Source organism: Xenopus laevis, chromosome 2S (genome assembly GCF_017654675.1).
Source record: "Xenopus laevis strain J_2021 chromosome 2S, Xenopus_laevis_v10.1, whole genome shotgun sequence".
Taxonomy (NCBI): Eukaryota; Metazoa; Chordata; class Amphibia; order Anura; family Pipidae; genus Xenopus; species Xenopus laevis.
In genome coordinates, this window is record NC_054374.1 from 53,483,727 (window position 1) to 53,507,511 (window position 23,785).

At 37.2% G+C, this 23,785-nt stretch overlaps 1 protein-coding gene and 1 long non-coding RNA gene across 3 annotated transcripts in view; one reads left to right on the forward strand and one right to left on the reverse strand.

The window, feature by feature from the left end:
* tnni1.S (troponin I1, slow skeletal type S homeolog) lies at positions 1-22,397 on the forward strand. Of its 2 annotated transcripts, NM_001097889.1 has the most exons (9): positions 1-28; positions 3,671-3,700; positions 3,822-3,825; positions 3,987-4,028; positions 4,119-4,250; positions 14,531-14,620; positions 15,307-15,483; positions 18,231-18,342; positions 21,661-22,397. In NM_001097889.1, the coding sequence occupies exons 2-8, from the start codon at positions 3,690-3,692 to the stop codon at positions 18,336-18,338; spliced, it is 564 nt and encodes a 187-aa protein (NP_001091358.1). In that variant the 5' UTR covers positions 1-28; positions 3,671-3,689; the 3' UTR covers positions 18,339-18,342; positions 21,661-22,397. The 2 variants fall into 2 exon arrangements, with proteins under 2 accessions (NP_001091358.1, XP_041438858.1); XM_041582924.1 differs by lacking the exons at positions 1-28; positions 3,822-3,825.
* The window catches only part of LOC121400530, a 14,216-nt gene continuing 5,061 nt past the window's right edge, over positions 14,631-23,785 (reverse strand). The window contains exon 3 of the long non-coding RNA XR_005965792.1: positions 14,631-15,457. This is a non-coding gene — a long non-coding RNA (uncharacterized LOC121400530). The remainder of the gene's footprint in view (positions 15,458-23,785) is intronic.

The window sequence follows — 23,785 nt, forward strand, 5'->3', positions numbered from 1 at the left end:
CGTCATTCAGTGAAGACTCTTTCGACAGGTAAGTGTCAAGAAGCCATATTATAGTTTTTTATCATTCGCTTTGATTTACTTGAACCATGTTCTATTGTATACAGCTTGGTATTCACTTATCCTGGTATAGATTTTATACAAATAAGCCAAATATTTAAAATGTATACAAATAATTAAAGAGGGAAGCATTAAAAACATTGCACATGGTTGAGCTTAAATCACTCATGTATATTTCACAAACCTTTTTCTTTGTGTTGCCATTTTTGCAATATTGGTATTTTTATTATTGATAGATAAATTATTACAACTGCCTCATACATTTAATCATTGCCAACAAAATGGAAACTGTCTAATTATGGTTTTATCTTGAAATTGCATTATGACCAGGCTTATGCAATTTCTCCACTCAAACCCAGTCCAGGTTTCTGCAAATTCCGCCAGAGCATCAGCTTCCCTAAAATAATGCATTCATTTGCAACTAAGTTTTTCTTAACATTTACTAAGCTAATTTTTTCCACTGAGAACCTTCACATTCTCATTTTCTGCATCTTTCTCCCTAAAAATGCATCAGTCTCACTACACTGACTAAACTAGGTTTGTTAGTTTCTACCACTTGATTCGTCTACAATGGAATTTCCTTTATACTTAAAGTAACTACACGTACATCCTATTTCCCCTCACGATTCTCTGCATGCGTCTGCCCAGATATTGTTTTTTTTTTAAAATAGAGTAATCTTTACTTCTCCCTTACTACTGCTTAGATATTGGAAAACAGGGGAAGATTCCACTGATTAGCTATGTCAATCATATAATGGACTCCTAATAAAAGTGTACTGTTGTGAAATAGATTTTTTAAATATCACCTACTATTAGAATTAAAATATAATTAAAAGGGTAATATAGTAGTGTTTTCCATCTGATATAATTGAGGGGTCTGCCAATTAGCTCAGGTACTTTTATTGGTTGATGGAGGGCCCCCTGTCATGCTAAGCCCTGAGCAAATGTCCCTTTTGCCAAAGGGTTCCTGTTTGATGTGGTAAGCTCACCACAGGCTTTTTTACAGTTTTTACAAGAGTAACTAGTTTATACATATTAGCTAATAACTTTTAGCCCTTTTACTGCCATAGATATTTTGAATTTAAGTTCCATAGTGCCCCAGATCAATTAGTCCAGCTTTTATGATACCCCCTAGCAAAACTGTGCCCATAAAGATTTGTAAGGCTGCAAGAATATGTACACTGCACTACTTCCATGCTGTGAGCCACCCATAATTATACTGAGTTGTCTGGTGACACAGGCAACATAGAGCATCATGGAAATATGTAAGCTGTCTAATTAGTATAGCTGATCACTTGGTGAATCACAGCAGTGCTTGACAAGAGGGTGGTGGGGTAGCACAGGATCTGCTAGAAAACTGTGCCCCTCTCTAGTGCTATGACTTTTTGATGGGTTAGGGACACATACAGTAAGCACTGTTATAGAGACTACTCGAACAGCCAAATTCCACAGTGAAAGCATCATTCATATTGCTTTGCTTTGATCAGTAGGCTGCATCAATCACCAGCCCTAAGCACACTAGCCAGTTTGTGTTATACTTCCCCATAGGCACATGGAAAGGGAGACATTGGGTCACATTACAAAGACAACTGAACTGGAGGGAGCTGGAAAAATCAGTATGAGTATGGGTGTTTGTATGTAGTAGAAAATATTCAAAGACAGTAGCTCATTAGTTGTTGTGGGAAACAGCACTACAGAAAATTGCTCAGGCAATGAATTTGCTCTCTGGTATGGGTTATTCATATGTATAGACAAATAGACATATTGCACTGCTGTATAATAATTTTTTTTTAACTTGTGTCACGTTACCATAAATTGTGCGTGTTTGCTTGTGTGTTTACAGCACTGACTTAATAATCAGTATTTTTCTAAACATGTTTTATTTTATTCTCAAAAATACAGCTGATTTTATGTCTCCCAAAAGGTCCAGTATTAAATATATTTAGTTATATGACTACCGAGTTTTATATTAAAAGCCAATAGCAGACTTTTGGTGTAATCCAACTGGTCCAGAGCTATATATATATTTTTATGGATAGTTACTGAATTGTATTTTAAAATACCATAGTAATACACTTGAAAACTTCACATCACTAAAGGGCAGAATTATTAAGGGTTGAATTGAAAATTATAATTCTAATTAAAATTTTCGAATTTTTTTATGGTTAAAATTCGACTAGGGAATTATGCGAACTCATTTGATTTTCGAGATTTATCATACTCTGGCCCTTTAAGAATTCAAATTCAACTCTTTGTCACCTAAAACCTGCCAAATTACTGTATAAGTCAATGGGACAGGTCCAGGGCTCAATTTGGTGATGTTTGTAGCCTTTTTTTATTCAAATCAAATTCGATTTGAGTCTTCGGATCTGTAAAATTTGTCCAAGTTTTAACAATTCAATTCTATTAATAAATTTCCCCCAATCGAATTTCAAATTCAATAGAATTTAAAGGAGTTTAAGAAAACACACAGGAATTTAAAATTTGACATGATAAATGTGGCTCTAAGACTTATTCACTTTAAGGTGAACAATGTAACCAACAGTATTTTACCCCAGGACACCATATAATTTTTGGAAAATGCATTAAAAATTGTGTAAATATGTATTTTTACTTCAAATTTATAAACCTTTGTAAGAGGATTTTTAAATGTACAGGCATGGGATCCGTTTTCCAGAAACCTATTATCCAGAAAGCTCCGAATTATGGAAGATCAATTTCTCATAGACTCCATTATAATAAAAAAAAATCCAAATTTTAAAAAATTATTTATTTTTTTCTCTGTAATAATAAAATAGTACTCTGTACTTGATCCAAATTAAGATATAATTAATCCTCATTGGAAGCAAAACCAGCTTCTTGGTTTTATTTAATGTTTAAATGGTTTTCTAGTAGACTTAAGGTATGACGCTGGATCTGGAAAGATCTGTTATCCAGAAAACCCCAGGTCCCAATATTTCTGAATTACAGGTCCTATACCACCTCAAATTTTGCATGTTACAGCTTATCACTCACATTTAAATGTAAAGCATACTAAATATTAATACCAGGGGATAACTTAAGCATCTGGTTCCCAATATGCATAAATCATAGACTATATTACACATAGTGGTATCAATATTAATTTGTATGAATCAATGGAAATGTATGCATTTGTTGCATCAATTGTTTTTTTTTTTGGGGGGGTTATTTTTCATGATCCCATTTGGCCACTGCAAAATCAACAAACTGCCTGCATTTTTTATGTTGTTAAACATAGACATTACATACAGTATAAATTGACTCCAGGAAAGTATATGGTTTTGGAAAGTATGTGTTATTATGATTTCCAAATATGGTATCATAGAGTCTACGGTATCATAGAATCTACTATCTGTGGCAGTAAAAGGGCAAAAAGTTATTAACCAATATTTAGTATTACAAATTTACTCCTGTAAAAACTGTATAATAGTTTATTGCCCTCCGTTTGCAATAACAATATACAGTATTCCTAAGTAATAGATGTGGTGGTAGATCACTTAATACATTGGCTAGTACAGTATTACTCATAGAATGTTTTTTCCCTTATTTCCTCTGTTCCTTTTTTCCTCACAAAATAATCCCTCTTTTCTAGTCAACTAGGTGATCCCAACATGCCTGAACTGTGAGTATTTTAATTATTTTTTCTGCTGATTGATACCATCTATATGCCTTGCATCCTGAAACTAAAATATACTGTTTGCATTTTTGCTTTCCATTTCATTTTTATGAATCTGTTTACACAGTGAGGTAAGAACATTTTTATATATCAGTCTTTTCTGTCATCCTCATCAAATTCATATTATTTTACCATGTATCTATACATGATTTGTTTTTGTATTTTGCTCAGATTTTTGACTTATGTTTGAAACATAATTATTTCTCTTTTGTAAATGGTTACTTTTCAACAGAGGAAATCGAAAATTTCAGCATCCCGCAAACTCTTACTAAAGGTAACAGATATGAAATAAATAGAAGGCAATAAATAATATGTTGAATGGAGAATAATAATGATAGCTTACTCAGCTTTGGATTCCCTACAGAGTTTAATGCTGGCAAAAGCAAAGGAGGCATGGGATCAGGATCATATCAATACACAAGAAGAAAAGGAAAAATACTTAAATGAGAGAGTACCCCGTGAAAACTACCTTGGCCTTTCACTAACTGTACTACAGGTACTAGACTTCTATTTTTATACACTGGTTTAAATATGTGCCTGAGCTATAGTATTCAAAGTAATTCATCATTAGGCTAGTGCTGTCCAAACAGTTCATGTTATAGTTGGTTTATCCATTATATTACATATAAATATTTGATACATAACATGGTTGTCCACATAAACTTACCAAAGAAGACAGATGGGTTCTGATGCATGTAATGCATATAATTTCCATTCCTTTGACTGGAAGACTTACTGCTGAACTTAAGGCAGTCTTTGGAAACGATGGTGACGAAACTATGGTGACACAAGAACTATTAGTTGTAAGCTTAAGAGGATGGGCTTCCATGGGTAACCAACAACAAACAAACAAACAAACACAAAAGCACTTTCTGAAGTTATGAATTGGACTCCAAAAGTCTGAATTGAGATGCCAGTAGACAATTAACTCAATATGTAATAAAATACACTAAGTTTGCCCAAGAGCAGGATCCCATATCAACCAGCTACTTGCTGATTGTTTGCTATGATTTACTGCTCCTGGGCAAACTTAATGCCTTTTATTACACAACCTTTTTAATGCATAATTTGTACTCTAATGTTTTGTGGCGGAGGCATAATGTTACAAAGCTATTTTTCATGGTTTAGATAAGGACCAATAGTTCCAGTAAAAGCAAACCTGGGTAAGGCACTTTGTGCACAGAAACGTCAAAGTGTGATCTGTGCAGCATTGGATATAGAAGAACTTGACAGACCTGCACAAAGCCTTAACCTCAGGCTAACTGAACACCAACAGGGTGATTTGTAACATTAACTTTATTGCAACATAGTTTTCCAAACTTTCTAATGCTGTTGTGGCTAAATAAAAGCATATACTACAAACTATGTTACAATGAACAGCTGAAAGCCTTTCCAGACAGTTAAGGGATGACAAACTTCATTCTCAGATGTTTACTTCGATGGTTCGATCGTAGCATTTGCATAAATCCTTCAAATTCGATATTCAAATTTGAAGGATTTTACTTCGAGGGTCAAATTCGAGGGTTTATTAACCCTCGATATTCGACCCTTAGTAAATGTGCCCCCAAATGTTATAAGTTATAAATGTAATAAAATTTATCAAAATGTGGAATAGTTTTCAATAATAGGTTATTACATTACACATTTTAATTAAGCATAGTTCTTTTTAAAACCTGTTTATTGTAAATAAATTTAAATATGTATTTTTTGTGTATTAAAGACATTTTATTTACTTTTTTATATCCATAAGCCTCACCTATTAATGAAGCAAAGTGCCACAAAATTACAACACAATTGTAGCTGACAAAAGTCTCCACACATTTTTTAACAATGTGTAATAAAAGGCACAAAGTTTGCCTAGGTTCAGCAACCCATAGCAACTGTGACAAACCTTATGTCTGAACAAGCAGGTTTTGAGAAAATTAGCTACAGTAGGCAGGTTAGCATAGGATCTGCATCACAGAGACAGGAACACTGCTTCTTCCAGCAAAAAACTGATTTGTTTTGCCAAATTCTTCCAAATTAAAGATCATAGAAAATGACAGCTCAACTGTGTTTCAAGAAAACATATTCAAAACTTTCTCTTTCCTGGGGCTTTCACCAAACAGGGAGGCTTTCACACTCTTGAACATTCTAGCTAGTGATGAGCGAAATTTTCTGCAGAAATTTTTCGCTGGCAAAATGACGCCAATAGACACCAATGGATGAAAAAAATTGTTGTGTGATAAAAAAAAATTGAAAATCTTGATGCCCATAGACTTCAAAGCATTTTGGCGAATTTTTGGTGAAGCGAAACTGGTCAGATTTGCCCATCACTATTTATGGCCTCTCACTAAGCCCTTCTGACTATTCACTGCAATGATAGTGACTCACCACACTCTGACCTGGCTCACCTTCTGGCAGCACCACAACCCCCTACACACAAGGAAGCATCCAGAGCCCTGGTATAATGCCCCACCTCTTTTATTTTGCTGGGTACCCATAGCCTAATTAAGCAGCTACCTATAGTTGGGCAGCTACAAACACTAAATGGAGTATGGAATGGAGGACCCGCCCTCTCCCTCCATTCCAGGGACACATTTATGCAACTTTTCTGGAGCCAACCAAATAACACAGACTTAGTTGCTGCAACACTAGACATTTTCCCTGAAGCAAACTGTGTACCACTTTAACACTGGCAAATAATACACCTACCACTGACTAATAATACACGACAAAGATCTTTTCCTGTGCATCTCTTACACAACCAATATGTTTTTAAACAGGTGACTAGTAATTGCTACCTTCTGATATTGGTAAGACCTGTAGCAAACATTGTTTGCTTTTATTACTTTTAGCACTGGAGTGCTAGCTCCATTTAAAAACATGGTGATCAAAACTTTGTCATGCTAGTTGTACAATGCAACCACCTGGCCCATTTTAGTTGTAGAATACAATGTTCCTATGTGCCTTTTCTTACATCGACCTACATCTGAGTATTCAGATTAGTTCAGATCAGTGCACTGGCATAACTAGATGTTACTGGTTCCCACCGCAAATTAATTTTTGGTCCCCCCCCCACAAGAGGTTTTACATTGGCTAAATAATTAGGGCCCCTGTAACTTTTGAGCGTCCTTGCAGCAACAGGGTCTGCTTCCTCTATAGTTATGCCCCTGGATAAGTGTAGATAGATTCCCTGGCCCCATGATTTATTAGTAGTTATTATTTTGAAAAACAAGTATTACAGTTACATAATTAATTTAGGTTGGAAAAAAAAATATTCATCATTTTAAACCCTTCTATATGATTCTCCAGCTTTACTGAGCCACTATTGTCAGTGAAATTATATTTTAGTGAATTTGTAAAGAGAAAAGGACTCTTGAGATGTAAAGTTACCTTACTTTAGATCAGTGGTCCCCAACCAGTAGCTCGCGAGCAACATGTTGCTCTCCAACCCTTTGGCTGTTGCTCTCAGTGGCCTCAAAGCAGGTGCTTATTTTTAAATTCCTGGCTTGGAGGCAAGTTTTGGTTGCATAAAAACCAGGTATACTGCCAAACAGAGACTCCTGAGGGCTACCAGTCCAGATAGGGGCTACCAAACAGCCAATAACAGCCCTTATTTGACATCCCCATGGTCTTTTTCATGCTTGTGTTGCTCTCCAACTCTTTTTTACATTTAAATGTGGCTCACGAGTAAAAAAGGTTGGGGACCCCTGCTTTAGATGCTTTAATATAGCCACAATTTGAGGATACCTCATGGAGTGGATTTTAGGTGGTTATAAATTCACAAATCCAGCTCTTGAACTTTTCCCTATATTCCATGCTCACATATTGGAGATTCTTCATTTGAAATGGAAAGACATTCCCCTCAAATGTAGAGTTAACCCATTGTTAAGGGACTCAATTTTTTTACTTGGAAACTGTTGTTTTCTAGTCATGGTTTCAATCATGACTAGAAAACATATATGCCTATCCAACTCCTTTGGAAAATATCTAAACCTGGTTATTCTTCCCTTTTCTCTCTTTCCAAAAAAGCAACAGCCGTTATTGATTAAAGACTTTTTCAATCCTGTTAATGAGAATCTTTTTACTTGGGCTGGTCTAAAAAATCAAACTGATTTGAAAATATCTTACCACTGTCTATATACTGTATGATTATTAAAAGTGCAACAATGTGTTTGCTATCCAGAAACATTGGGTAGCTGAGGTGATAGCTGATTTGTGTGATAATTTAGAGCTCTTAAATATTAACTATTTAGCTTGCAAGATTTGGGGTCCCTCCTCTGACCTTAAACACCCCCTTTCAGATATGGCTTTGTGATGGTCAAATTACCTTTTAATTGACATTACCCCCACCCTGTCAACCTCGTCAATTGTTAAATTGAATAAATGTTTTTCTTCAGACATCTGGAGAGCTCAACACTTTAAACTAATCCATCTTGGTTTAGGAAAACTTTATCGTTCCTGTAAAAGCTTGGGACAGTTTTCATTTTGCCCTAAATGCAAACAGGAAAATGTAAACCTTTTTCGTTACCTTTGGAGCTGTCCTCACATTACCTTAGTATGGCAAAAAGTAAAAGACTTTATCTGCTCTAAGTTGAAATTAAACTTGGTTCTATCCCCAGTTTATGCCCTTTTAAACATTGGTCCTCCTCCTTTTACTTTGAGTATACTTTGCAAGTCTAATCCCAATATGAGCTTGAATTTAATTTTCCCCTTTATGAAGGCTACTTAAAATGCCCTGTTTATGTATTGGGTTTTACAGTCTCTCCCCTCCATAAATGATATTTTAGCACAATTAAACCAGCTATGCTAGCAAGAGGCCATAAAAACCAAATAAGAACTACCTCATTGTGAACTCAGATTTTCTGAAAATTGGTTGCTTTATTTTGATCAAATTGATCCTAGACAGAAATCAAACATTTTGGAGCTGTTACAAATTCAAGTATCTTTATTTATTGAGCAGTTTTAGTGTCATTATAAAATATTTTCATTTTGTTATTCCACCATGTGAGGTTTGGTTTTTTGTTGATCTGGTTATTTAATAATAATTTATGGGTTTATTGGGTCATTATCTTTAGATATTCTAAATATCTTGCTCATCATTATATACTTTTGAATTGTAAGTTGCATGACATGGGCATATATGTCATCTTACCGTGTTTAACATAATCAAGGGCCCATGATTGCAGGAAAATAAAAGCTGTAGCATGCAATGGTTATATTATTTATCTGGAATGTTTAGTCATGAATTCTGATCTGTAACTTGTTGTAACACTGATACATTAGTTCTTGTAATATGAGTGGAATCATTACTGGCATTTAGAGGAAATGGAGAATTGTTTTACATCAACAGCTGTTGGACTTTAGTTTGGACACCCCCTTTCTTAGATAATTGTACATTTAAATTGGAGATACCAGATAATGGTACCATTATTTATAGCAGTATATGAAAACTACACACTGGAGATTCCATATACAGTACAGATAGATGGATTGATACTGTATACATATACTGTATATTGTAAAGAAGCACTGGAAAACAGGTTGATGTTCACCTAGATTCCTGCCATATGTTTGTAGTAACTTTGGCAAATGTCAGTTTTGCAATGGGCAAAAATAAAATGTTTTATTTTACTATTGTTCTGCTTAAGTAAAAGCTAGGTTACTGAGTCCCTGGAGTCAATGGACAAAAGTGGGCGAGTCCTACATTCCAGTAGGCCACTCCAGGTGAATTGAGTTTCCAGACAGGTAGATGCCTGGTGATTAGGCTACAGTTGCACAGGGGTTAGATGGGTTTTACAGTCACAGAGCAAGTCTTGGTGAAAGCAGTGAGCATACTGCTTCGTAAGTGTGAAAACTTATTTGTGCATTTTGCCTTTAAGGGATTTGGGCACAAGTCCCTTGTCCTGGGTTAGTAAGGACAAGTCTGTGTGTATTAGTTACAACCAGACAGGCTTAGTTTTTTGTTTTTGTTTTTAAAAACTTGGGCAATTACATTTTTTTTAAAATAAAAAGCATTGCAAAGAGTGCTGTACTTCTAGGGGGTATGGATTCCCTCATCAGCACTGTCACCCCATGGAAAATGTGTGTGTGTGTATATATATATATATATATATATATACTATAACAAACAAGGCCAGATATGGGATGACTTTGACGTAGTTGGCCAGCTTAAATATATTGCAATATATGGACAAACAATCCCTGTTTTGTTTAAAGGGTAAGGCATTTTTTAGTAGCAGTATGCACAAAATGTCTCTGTCTTAAATATATTGATAATGGGTTGAGTGCAGAGGACTCTTGTGTTTGACTATATGTATTTTGTGGTCACAGCCTCATTGCACCCCCGCCTAATGGTTTTTAAAAAATAGTGGTGAGCACAACTTTCCCTTGTTTGTTATAGTTTATACAGGAGCAGTGACCAGCTCCATGTTGTAGCTCCCACCCTTCCCAGCTATAGTCAGGTGATCCCACTGGTGTCTAATAAAAGGGCAGCCAAGTATGGAGGTTTACTTTGAAAGCAGCTAGTAAGTTGCAGGTAAAACCTAGTCCCTTTGTAAAATGTATAATGAAGCAATAGAATTCTTAATGAATCAGATGAAAATTAAGCGTAGGACTGGCCAGATATGGGATGACTTTGACGTAGTTGGCCAGCTTAAATATATTGCAATATATGGACAAACAATCCCTGTTTTGTTTAAAGGGTAAGGCATTTTTTAGTAGCAGTATACACAAAATGTCTCTGTCTTAAATATATTGATAATGGGTTGAGTGCAGAGGACTCTTGTGTTTGACTATATATATATATATATATATATATATATATATATATATATATATATATATATATATATATATATATATATATCCATACAAACTGGTGTGGAGCGGTATCCCAATCTGTGACTTAATCCAAATTATGGACAAAACATATATTCAAACAAAAAAGTCCAGACTTCCAATTGCAAGTAAAAAAGTCCTTTATATGAAAAAATTGCTGCAACGTTTCGAAGCTCCCGCTTCTTTGTCAAGCATCACATAATATCATGACATCACTTCCTATTTAAAGGTAACCAATTAACAGGTGAATCAGTACCTTACAAGGTTTAACCCCCAATGCACTTTATATAGTCAACAACTACAAACAATAGTACATATTCAGTACCATGGACCTCCTAACATATTACATCTTATATCATTAGCTAGCTTAATTTAACAAGGTCAAAATAGAACAACAGTATCTCCATGTGTGTTACAATACATAGTCCCTATTGCCCCCCTATATGCACAAGATTTACATTCACATAAAAGCATGTAAGTCGTACTCCCTATTGAGTCCCCTAGGATGTAGTGTTTGTAATGTATGTGTATGGAATCCGTGCAAAATCATTGCACTTATCCCTGTAAGGGCAGAGAGCCTGTGTCTGTGTGCTGTAAGCTGTTACCTAGCAACCAGCTATTCAGTGCAGTAGGAAGTGACACAGCAGCTAAGGAGTGGGAGGCAGGAAAAGGAAGTCACAGAGACTGGCAAAAGAAGAAATCCTGGCATAGAGAGCCGCATGGTGGACAGAGAAGGAAGCAAGAGAGCTGCTGGTGGGACCAGAGAGCTGAGAGGCTGCACCAAAGGCATTCATTTGCATCAGGCTGGCACAGGGAAGCCACATACTGTGCCTGGAGAGACAGAGAGTGTGAGGGGAATACTGACTGGAGGAACAAACAGCAGGAGATTCCTATCTGAGCATCCAAAGGGGTTGGTAATCGCACTGTATGCCTGAATGTGCTGGATTCACCTAAAGAGAGCACTGAAGTATCCAAAGAGGATTTGTGCGTATCCTGTTTAAAGGGACAGTACCCTAAAGAGCGCTGAAAATAAACAGGCTGTGTAATAAAGGACATTAAAGGACTTTACCTTTGTTCTTAGTTAGCTAGACAGATTGCGCTAGCAAGTTAGTTAGTGAGGCCCTATTGCCACCGGTTAGGAGTGCTGCATGTATTAGGTGCCCATTTATTTTATTTAAACTCTTATTTAGTTTAACCAATAGTGTGTGTTATTACTGTATTCCTAGTGGGGCCAACCGTATATCATTCCCGGATCCCACTAGGTGGAGGCACTGCGCTAGTAAGTACCAGGTACCCAGTCTCTCCCAATACCACTGCGGAGTGGCTCAGGTTTGTCCCGTGTCATCAGGTAAGCGCCACACGTGGAGTGTAACACAGACAAAAGGGTGTCGAAAGGGTTACATATGTATTCAAAATTTCTCCCTCCTGTGGAGTAACAAGAGTCTGTTGCCCCCCCCCCCCGACGTGGGGGGGCAACAGACTCTATCACCAGAAATCTCAGGGCTGCTGCTGAATGTCACGCACAATGAAAATGAAATGGAACTGGCAATTTCAATACTTCTTTTCGGATCGTAGATTTATGTTGATTGATCCTATCACGGATCAGTTGTATAGTTTCACCAATATAGGCCAAACCGCACGGGCATTTAAGCATATACACGACATACTCTGAATCACAAGTAAAGTGACCCTGTATGTATGTGACCCTCAACAAATTCGTTGGATCCCTACAGGCATTCAAGACATACTTGGATGTCTGTGTCCCTTCTATAAAATTTACACTTGAGTTTAGCGAGGAGTCTGTGACATTCTTAGACACCAGCGTGTACCGGAAAGGAGAACATCTGTTTACTGATTTGTTTGTGAAACCTATGGATCGGAACAATTTGCTGAGGTATGAGAGTGCGCATCCTAGAGCTAATGTTTCCTCTCTCCCCAGGTCACAGTTTTTGCGGGTCAAAAGTATAGTGACTAAGGAAGAGAAATTGACCACCAGACTGGAAGAGATGACCTCTTAGTTTATTGAGAGTGGGTACCCCAGTAAGATGTTGAGTCAGGAGGTAACACAGGTTCAGGCATTGGATCGAGTAACTATTCAGGAGAAACCACAAGGGAAACGAGAAGGGAAACGTATTCCTTTTGTACATACTTATCATCCTAGTGTACGTAAAGTACATTGTATAATACATAGACACTGGCCATTATTAAGGAGAGCACCACTTATGTCTTACAAGGGACAGGCTTGTTAAATCAGATTTGGGCACAATGAAAGTGAGTCCACAGAGGCTTTTGGCTCCCCTTAGGAATGGCATGCACTCATGTGGTAGGTGTAATCAGTGCTCTAGCGTAATAGGTACCAATGTTTTTTCACATCCATACACAGGAAAGAAGTTCGACATACAGGGTCACTTTACTTGTGATTCAGAGTATGTTGTGTATATGCTTAAATGCCCCTGCGGTTTGGCCTATATTGGTGAAACTATACAACCGATCCGTGATAGGATCAGTCAACATAATTCTACGATCCGAAAAGAAGTATTGAAATTGCCAGTTCCATTTCATTTTCATTGTGCGCGACATTCAGCAGCAGCCCTGAGATTTCTGGTGATAGAGCCTGTTTCCCCCCCACGTCGGGGGGGGGGGCAACAGACTCTTGTTACTCCAAAGGAAGGAGAAATTTTGGATACATACATTACAAACACTACATCCTAGGGGACTCAATAGGGAGTATGACTTACATGCTTTTATGTGAATGTAAATCTTGTGCATATAGGGGGGCAATAGGGACTATGTATTGTAACACACATGGAGATACTGTTGTTCTATTTTGACCTTGTTAAGTTTAGCTTGCTAATGATTTAAGATGTAATATGTTAGGAGGTCCACAGTACTGAATATGTACTATAGTTTGTACTTGTTGACTATATAAAGTGCATTGGGGCTTAAACCTTGTAAGATACCGATTCACCTGTTAAGTGTGTTAATTGGTTACCTTTAAATAGGAAATGATGTCATGATATTATGTGATGCTTGACAAAGAAGTGGGAGCTTCGAAACGTTGCAGCAATTTTTTCATATAAAGGCCTTTTTTTACTTGCAATTGGAAGTCTGGACTTTTTGTTTGAAAATATATATACTGTATATATATATATATATATATATATATATATATATATATATATATATATATATATATATACACTGTATATATATACACTGTATATATATGTATGTATATATCCCGACGGTGCACTCCAGTAATTGCCAGAAACAATGTAGCTGTATATATGTGAAGAATAGCAACACTCACAGGACTTTTCTGATGCAAGCAAGAGTTGATCCCTGTGAGGGATCGAATCCTCAACATTTTGATCCCTCACAGGGATCTTCATCAGGAGAATACAAAAGGTTTGTTTTGTATTCTCCTGACCAAGATCCCTGTGAGGGATCGAAATGTTGAGTCCGAATAAATATTCAACTCTTGCTTGCATCAGAAAAGTCCCACGACTGTCACTATTCTTCACACACACACACACACACACACATATATGTATATCCTAAGCATAATATGTAATGTAATCAATCGCATCATCCCAGCTGTACAATTCGCTATTTGCCTTGAGCAGAACCTGTGATACCCCATCATTTCCACCTTCTGGGCAGAGGTAGAGGGGTGTGTGGGTAAAACAGGTAAAACCTAACACTAACCTCTATCACTCCATAGAACAGAATAGCATTTGACTATTTAAAGCATAAGAAAAGTATCTGCTTTGTTAAAAGAGGCCATTTTTTTTAAAATGTACTGACTCGCTGAAAGTAAGGAAAGTTTAGATATATCAGTAATGAATTGTTTTAATTCCTTCAGGGATCACAGTTCGATACTTAGCTTAGCCTTTGTGCATTAAATAAGTATTATATCATTGCTCTGACCTGGTTTTGGCCATAATCCAACAGGAATTATGCAGAGATTTACATGAAAAAGTTGGCATTGTGGATGAGGAAAGATATGATATTGAAGTCAAAGTCAATCACAACACCAGGGAGGTAAGAAACCTTTTGCTTGTTGAAAATGTTTTAATTATGTCACTGCAAGGGACATTTGTATCAAAGGGTGAAATCACTTTCTGATATATCTGTGCCATAAACTGCTACCTAAATAAATAAAGAGCTGTCAAATCACCCACTGAAAACAGATATGAATATGCCTTTAAGAGAATAAGATTAAGGGGCATATTTTTAACATTGGGGACAAACATCCGGAGATGTTGCCTATAACCACCAATCAGATGTTTGCTTTCTAACTTGTCGGTGCCTGTTGAAATTCATAATTCCCTGTGATAGGTGCAGTCTGAAATAAAAGTTAAAATTTTCATTTTACAATAAATTATTAGCTGCAATCAACTGCAAACATTAATACAAGCATACAGCACAATAATAAATTAGAAGTGATAAGTAATAACCAATTACTTAGTTAAAAGCCATTATATTCCCTGCTGTCGGGCTAAGTAATCTTATCACCTGTATACATTGGATTCATGCAGTAAGCCTAAACTTGTTTTTCTCATTTTTTTGCCTGCTGTGCCATTAACTCCATCATTTTGGTAATAATGTATGACAGCAGAAATCTGGGGTAACCAGCATGTGTATCTTTTATATATATATATATATAACTACTCTCTTTTGCATAGATTGCTGAAGTCATCAAATTCATATTTATTTCCTTTACTAAGATTCAAGATCTGAGGATGAAGGTGCTGGATCTTCGTGGGAAGTTTAAGAGGCCTGCTCTGCGCAGAGTACGAGTATCTGCAGATGCCATGCTTCGTGCACTTTTGGGTTCAAAGCACAAGGTTTCCATGGACCTCCGTGCCAATTTGAAATCTGTAAAGAAAGAGGACACTGAGAAGGTGACAATATATTTTTACTTAAAATTAACTGTGGAATACAGTTTTGTATAATATAATATATATAATACACAAAAGCCATGAATATCTTGTAAATTATATTGTTATAAACGGTGAGTAGTGATGTCATCAGTTATAAACGGTGAGTAGTGATGTAATTTCTGTCACATGACTCACTAAAATTTGTGTATTATAATTAATAAAGTACCCCCAGTTGTAAAATATGAGGATATTAGAAGTTACCTCGGAGTTCCATGACCTGTATAAAAATACTCGGCCTTCGGCCTCGTACTTTTATATGGTCATGAAACTCCTCGGTAACTTATAATATCCTTATATTTTACAAGAGGGGGTACTTTATTCACTATATATTTAATGTTAATGTTTAATGGTGAGGAAAAACACATGGCAAATCTGTATCAGATGAAAAAAATTGTGGACTGCACTAGGCAAATCCATAATGAAAAACCTTGGAGTCCTTGTAGATAATAAACTTTGCTGTAGGAAGCAATGCCAGGCAGCTGCTGCAAGGGCAAATATCGTTTTGAGCTGTTTCTAAAAGGGGCATAGATTTGTGGAAGGAGGGGTTATTCTCCCTCTTTAAAAATGCTGGTAAGGCCTCAGAATATGCTGTGCAGTTTTGATCTTCGGTGCTTGGATATCATTGAATTGCCGAGGGTCCAGAGAGGGACAACTAAGCTGGTAAAGGGTATGGAAAGTTTGTTGTTAAAAATTCAAAATACTCACAGTAGAAACCAAGCAACCACTTCAAGCTCCTTTCATTCACAGTCCAAGGGGCTCAGCCTCCAGCATCCCAACTGTTTCAATATAACATCCATATTGTTGAATTTCCATTTGAATAAACTGAATTTCTGTTACCAAAAGGATTTTTTTGCCACCCCTTCTAACCTAACACACAGTGCTACCTGAGGCAATGTACTCTCATTTGCTCAGGTTAATACCCCGTACTGGGGATTTATACATAGTTATATCTCACACATGGTAAACAACCCCAACTTGGCCAGTCTTTTGGTGGAACTCTGGATAAAAAAAGATTTGTTGTAACACACAACTTTGTTAGTATGCCAGATGCTGTCCCTGTTAATTTTAAAAGTCAAATTTCCATTTCTTAACCAAAATTAATCTCTTCGAGAACTGAAGCACTTTCTGCACTATAAAATATAAGGGACATCAAGACAGAATTGTTGAATTTCCATTTGAATAAACTGAATTTCTCTTACCAAAAGGATTTTTTTGCCACGCCTTCTAACCTAACACACAGTGCTACCTGAGGCAAGGTACTCTCCTTTTCTCAGGTTTATACTCCTTACTGGGATTTATACAGTTATATCTCCTACATCGTAAACAACCCCAACTTGGCCAGTCTTTTTTTAATATAACATCCATACAAGAATAGGCGGCACTCCAGATAAAAGAAGTTTTATTGTAACAAGCTGCTAGCCAAACACGCCTAGCGCATTTCAGTCATAGGCTTGATTAAAGGAGCTATTCCCAAATGGCATGTTTGGCTAGCAACTTGTAACAATAAATCTTTTTTTATGCAGAGTTCCACCAAAAGACTGGCCAAGTTGGGGTTGTTTACAATGTGTGAGATATAACTATGTATAAATCCCCAGTAAGGAGTATTAACCTGAGCAAAGAAGAGTACATTGCCTCAGGTAGCACTGTGTGTTCAACAATTCTGTCTTGATGTCCCTTATCTTTTATAGTGCAGAAAGTGCTTCAGTTCTAGAAGAGATGAATTTTGCTTAAGAAATGGAAATTTGACTTTTAAAATTAACAGGGATAGCATCTGTCATACTAACAAAGTTGTGATGAACAATGGTACACTTTATTGACAGTTTCTTCAAGGGAGGAAGGCTACAGACTGTGGCACTGGTTGTCAACTGAAGAATATTAGTTACACAATGCACAATACTTCTGCAGATTTCCCTATCCTGAAGCATCCAGGACACCTGTCATGTAGGGATCCACAGGCAGAGTGCCATTAGCCATACAGGGGCCTCCTCTCACTGTAAAACTCCACCCATTTCTCTGTGGTGACCTCACATACAGTACTTGCACTTCTCTTGTAGGTTCTCCTCTAACCTACAACTGAACGCTTCATTTCCCTACCTGGTACACAATTGCCTCCGGAGCTCTACCCCAACCTACTCACTTTTCTTTGGGACAACAGACTGTCTTTTCTCACTAGCCTAACTATCTTTCACTCCTAGAGTGAGCTCACTCTTCTACTAGTAGCTAGCCCTTAAGGAGTTAGTCTCCCAAAAATTGTCTGGCCATGTCAGTCTTGCCACTAGATGTTCCTAGGCCAAAAAGGAAATGCACAGCTCCTGCACTTATTAAATAGGCTCCTGCAGGGGATTTCCCATGCATGCCAACCTTAGGCATTGGCTCCACCTGCTGGCTGAATATTGCCCAACTATTAACACATGAATAATAAAAGTTATTTTTCATGTCCGTTCTCCTCCTTGTTACACTTTTATCTTTATTATTTTAACACTATAAAAACATGCTATTTGCAACTCAATAACTTTTAATTGCTTATTTTACTTTCTTAGAATTTTTTTCAATGGCAGATGAAAAAAATGGGAAAAAAAATAAAATCAAGATATTTAACATTCACAGAAATTAAAATGTGTGTTAGTACAATTTGTGTTTGTACTTGCTTCTCTGTAAGCGGTGTGCTTTTTAATAGCAAAAAGCAATATACATGTATTTCTAATCAGGAACGCCCAGTTGAAGTGAGTGATTGGCGCAAAAATGTGGAAGCAATGTCTGGTATGGAGGGAAGAAAGAAGATGTTTGATGCCGCAAAATCACCTCCTGCACAATGAGAAGGTCAGTGTGACAAGGAAAAAAATCTGCTTTGTCAACTTCATTCAATGCAATCTAAAATAGGAGTGCCATTCATTTGCGCAGTTTTACTATATATCAATTTCTGGGGGCACCCAAGCCCATAATGTATACGGCCAAAATGAATTATATAATATATGATTAGTATGCAAAGATGTCACAATAACATAGTACAATGAAAGTAGTAGATAAAAAGGAATAATAATTTATAATGGTTAGTCTATTTATAGTTGAGGAGTAGGTATAAACAACTCCATTCATTAATGATGGGGTGTTACGAGACGCTAAGCATGATAGCTCTTCCTTTTTAACTCTTTTCAGTCATTTGTAATAGTACAGATTAGTAATTTCCCCACTAGGTGTGTCATAACTGTTGCCTGCATGGAATGCTAACTACAAGATTTAGATTACACCCTATGGAAACTACAGAAAGGACTATCTGGGGCCCAGTAGAATTTTGGGGAGACTGGGGTTTGAGAGAGTATGCATATTGCTCATATTGCTCTCCATCCTCTTGGATGTTGCTCCTAGTGGCCTCAAAGCGGGTGCTTATTTTTTAATTCCTGGTTCAAGGCAAGTTTTGGTTGCATAAAAACCAGGTGTATTGCCAAACAGAGCCCCCTGTAGGCTACTAGTTCACATAGGGCTACCAAATAGCCAATCACAGGCCTTATTTGACATTCCACAAACTTTTTTCATGCTTGTGTTGCTCCTCAAATCTTTTTTATGATTCAATGTGGCTCACGGGTAAAAAGGGTTGGGGACCTTGCCCTGAGTCGAGAGCATGGCCAAGTTGGTGTATGGGCCCCCACTTTTTTATGTCAAGCCTGACCACTAGTGGAAACATGAAGTCTTCAGGCATATAGCTCATTGTTTTGAAAAAGCCTGCAGTCCAATATCCTATGGAGAGGCACGTCCCCACACTGGTAAAATTGGCTAATGCATGCATTTATTCTATAATTTTATAAAACTGATTGTCCATATGACTTTATTTTGGAGCCACCAGCCTTATTCTGTCACATTTTCACAGTACTAATAACGCATACAGTGAACCTTCTATTCTCTGGCTTTCACTAGTTTTTTCTTCACCTGATGAATTTGAGTGAGCCTTTGGAAATTACTAGTCTTACTATGAATGGGCCTGTAGCTGTTACTAGTGTAGTAGTGTATTGGCACCACACACATATATATATATAATGTTTGTGAAGGTACCTGCACTCTTACCAGTAAATCAGCTCGTGGGTGCTCGGCACACCAAACTTTTTACATTCAATCCTTTATTTTAACATTACTCGTGTATCCAACGTTTCGGCCCTCGTTGGGGCCTTTGTCAAGGATAAAGTGTGAGTGAAAGATCAGTGACATATATACACACATTCCCAACCCCCACATTTGAAAAAAGGCACCAAGATGACATCATTAGTAGTCCATTGATGCAATAGGTGCAAAAAAAGTCTCCATAGATCATTTGTGTGAACAAGCACTTTCCCAATTTCACCACTAGATGTCGTATTCTGACTCCAGTATCTGTGTATATTCAAAGTTCATTGTGCATGTTGTAGTTCAAAAGGAAATTGTTGCAAGTGCTGATTAAGAAATGTAACAAAAAAATATAACAAGAAAATGTAGCAAAAAGAATGGTACAAATGCTATGCATTAATACATAAAAACATATAAACATAAGTATTGCTTTACTTTCATTTCAAGCGCGACAGATACATTTTGATTTCACCTAAAATGAAAAAGGATTTTTTGAAAAATGTTAAATCTCATGTGTTTTTACGTAAAAACATTATTTGATGATGTCATTATTTTAAACATTATTCTTCATCTGCCTATAAAACCCCGGGAAAATACACTTCTATGTCAAAAAGCAACTGAGGACCAATTGGCCATTCAATCCTCTGGGTACCACACAGTCCAATTCGTATATCCAGAATGCTTCTCTTTTTAGCAGCATGTTATCATGATCTCCCCCTCTGGATCTTTTTGGGATTTGCTCGATGGGCATACATCTGAATGTCGATGGACTATGCCTAGCTTCTGCCTAATGTCTAGCCACAAGCTGCTGGGAAATATCTTGTTTTTTGTTTTTACCTTTCTCTGCCCTATCTGGGTCCAAGGCCACTTGAATGCTAGACCTATGCATTGCAATTCTTTCCTTTAACTGCCTGATAGTTTTTCCACAGTATATGAGGCCACATGGGCACTTGATTATATACACAACCATGGCGGTGTCACATGACATTCTTTGGCGAATGGTGTATCTTTTGCCAGTGTGCGGGTGTGTGAAATATGCGCCCTGTATCAAAGTACTACACATAACACAACCCAAGCATCTGTACACCCCTGGCCGCTCAGTTAGAAAATGTTGCATAGCTGACTTTTGGTATTTATTAATGGGGTCTGATGGACTTAAAATTTCTTTCAGGTTGCTCCCTCTCTTGTAGCTAAATCTAGGTCTCTTGGGTAGCTTTTTGGAGATTGTTTTGTCAGTGTTTACAAGTTTTATAACACTTTTCTTCACTTCCGTGCTATATGGCCCATATTGACTAACATAATAAATATCTCCTCCACCATCTCTCTTTTTATTTCTACTATGCTCTGTTTGCTCACATAAAACCTCCTCACGTTTGAGTGTGAATGCCCAATTTTTGATATCCTGTAACAACTTCTTAGGGTATCCTCTCTCTAAGAACTTGGTGTACATTTCGGATAAATCCTCTTGTCTCTTCGTTGCATCACTATCGATTCTAACCACTCTCAGCATCTGTGATTTGGGCAGTGAGTCCAATAGATGCTTTGGATGGTTACTATGATAGTGTAGCAGTGTATTTCTGTCTGTGGGCTTTGTGTATATACATGTTTGTAAAGTGCCCCTATTTTTATACACTGGGGGTTGGGAATGTGTGTATATATGTCACTGATCTTTCACTCACACTTTATCCTTGACAAAGGCCCCAACGAGGGTCGAAACGTTGGATACACACGAGTAATGTTAAAATAAATGATTAAATGGAAAAAGTTTGGTGTGTGGGTCCATCTTGAAAATTATATATATATATATTTAACATTTTGGAGGTTGTTAGCCACACCTAGCTGAATGGAAGTCTGAAGCACTTACCAGTGGTGGTGTTTATTTGTAATGTGTAAAGTGGGAGATGTGGGGCCAAGACACGGGGAGAAATGTGGCCGAGTTGCCACTTTTGTGCTAGGGTGTGATCAAATACGCTTTCATGTCTTATATATAAATATATTTACAGTACATAACAATGTTGATATTAATTTGTTTTATTGATGTAGAGTCCTTTCCTGGCAGTGCCTGATCCTGATCTGCTGAAGAAGATTTTAAAATTTACATGGGAAAACCGCATGTCAGAAAAAATAATGCATGAGGATGTCATATCAAATTATCTTCAATATTACAGAGCAGCCAAACTGACTAAGAAGGCATATATACTGTACATTTTGAAATTGCTGTCCTCCCTATTGTTGAATCTGAAAAATCACCTGGTGGCCCTGAATTCTATTCAGTAGCATTCCAGGGCAGTAGATATTCTTTGCCAAAAATCTATCTCATCTATATCAAGACCATCTCCAGATAACCACCTTTCCCATTGGGGCTACATAAAAGTATAGCCTCTGGGACCCACTACAGTACTGCCACCTGTGCCTCCCGATGTGTGCCCTGCATCGATGTATTAGACAATTATATTATGAAAAGTGTAGGATTCAAATATGAACTCATGCCCATTCACCACTTATAATAAAATTTGTCTTTCTGTCAGTCTTGGCATAAAGACACACATAACACATTTATACAGTGGCAAGAACTTAGGTTCTATTTAGAATCAGTCAACCACTACATCTCAAGGAGAAGATCTAATATATAATGCTGAGACACTCCATAAAGACATAATCACAAAAATCACTATAATCACCAAACTTTGCATCTACTGGATTCAATATTAGTGAATGTGGATCTTTGGATCACTGGCAAATAATTTCTATAAAATGTACCAATAAATGTTTTAACCGTGTCTCTGTACCATTTTTGAATACTGTTATATTCTCAAGTATTATTGTAGGGTATACTGAAGTAATCACCTTTTCAAACAGTTGACCAGTAAAAGTAGGGTGCCGTTTGTCCCAAATCCATTTTGTATACTAAATTATCCCTAGCACAAAGAATAAATGTCTCTGGTTAGTGCATAAAAGGATGTCATATTACAAACTCCATTCTGTACATTTTAATAAGTAATCTGTCTCACAAATGTATAACATTTATGTAAGAGAAATTTCCCCACAACCATATGGGACTTAACCTCTATATGCAAATACCAATACACAATACAAAATATCCAGGACCATACAGATTATCTTAAAAAGCAATATTTATTGTCACCATGCCAAATGTCTAAAATCAATTAAAAAAAAGCAGCGCTGCTTAGGGGGTGGGGATCCCATTTATCCTATTTTGCATGTGTAATACAATACGACACAATGTAAGAAACTGCGTGCACGCTATAGATCAAGACCTCCAATGTGTGTGGATTGCAACCAACTGGATAAATCCGTAATTGAGTGTTCATAGGATGAGGAGAGCGACAGTCGTCGCGGCTGTAGTATAGGTAACCGTTCAAGTGCTCAATTTGATGGTAGAAAAAGTACTTGTTGGAATCAGTTATGAGATATCTGATTTAAAACGGCATGTGAGGGCGAAGCCGGTGTGGGGTTAATTCTTTAGTGCCCGTGATGATGCAGTCTTGAATCGTATAAATATAGGCACTAGAGGAGGGAATATCCTCTATACATATCCAATGGACATTCAAATTCCGGTGCTCTGGTGGTATGGCAATCGCTATATGATGGTATTTATCCCACCACTCCGCAGCAAACCACTGTTCAAGATAGAAAAATTACTGACCGTGATGGATCACCTCTCACACCGGCTGCTCATCGCTCCATACTCACATCCGACTCCCGCAATCATTTGAGCTTCTGATGCGCATCATCCTCAAGACGGAAAACAGGAAACCGCAAATCCCCTCGCAGCGCTGTACCTCGACAGCTGTTTCGCCGCTACCTGCGGCTTTGTCAAATTGAGCACTTGAACGGTTACCTATACTACAGCCGCGACGACTGTCGCTCTCCTCATCCTATGAACACTCAATTACGGATTTATCCAGTTGGTTGCAATCCACACACATTGGAGGTCTTGATCTATAGCGTGCACGCAGTTTCTTACATTGTGTCGTATTGTATTACACATGCAAAATAGGATAAATGGGATCCCCACCCCCTAAGCAGCGCTGCTTTTTTTTTTTTTTTTTTTTTTTTTTTTTTTAATTGATTTTAGACATTTGGCATGGTGACAATAAATATTGCTTTTTAAGATAATCTGTATGGTCCTGGATATTTTGTATTG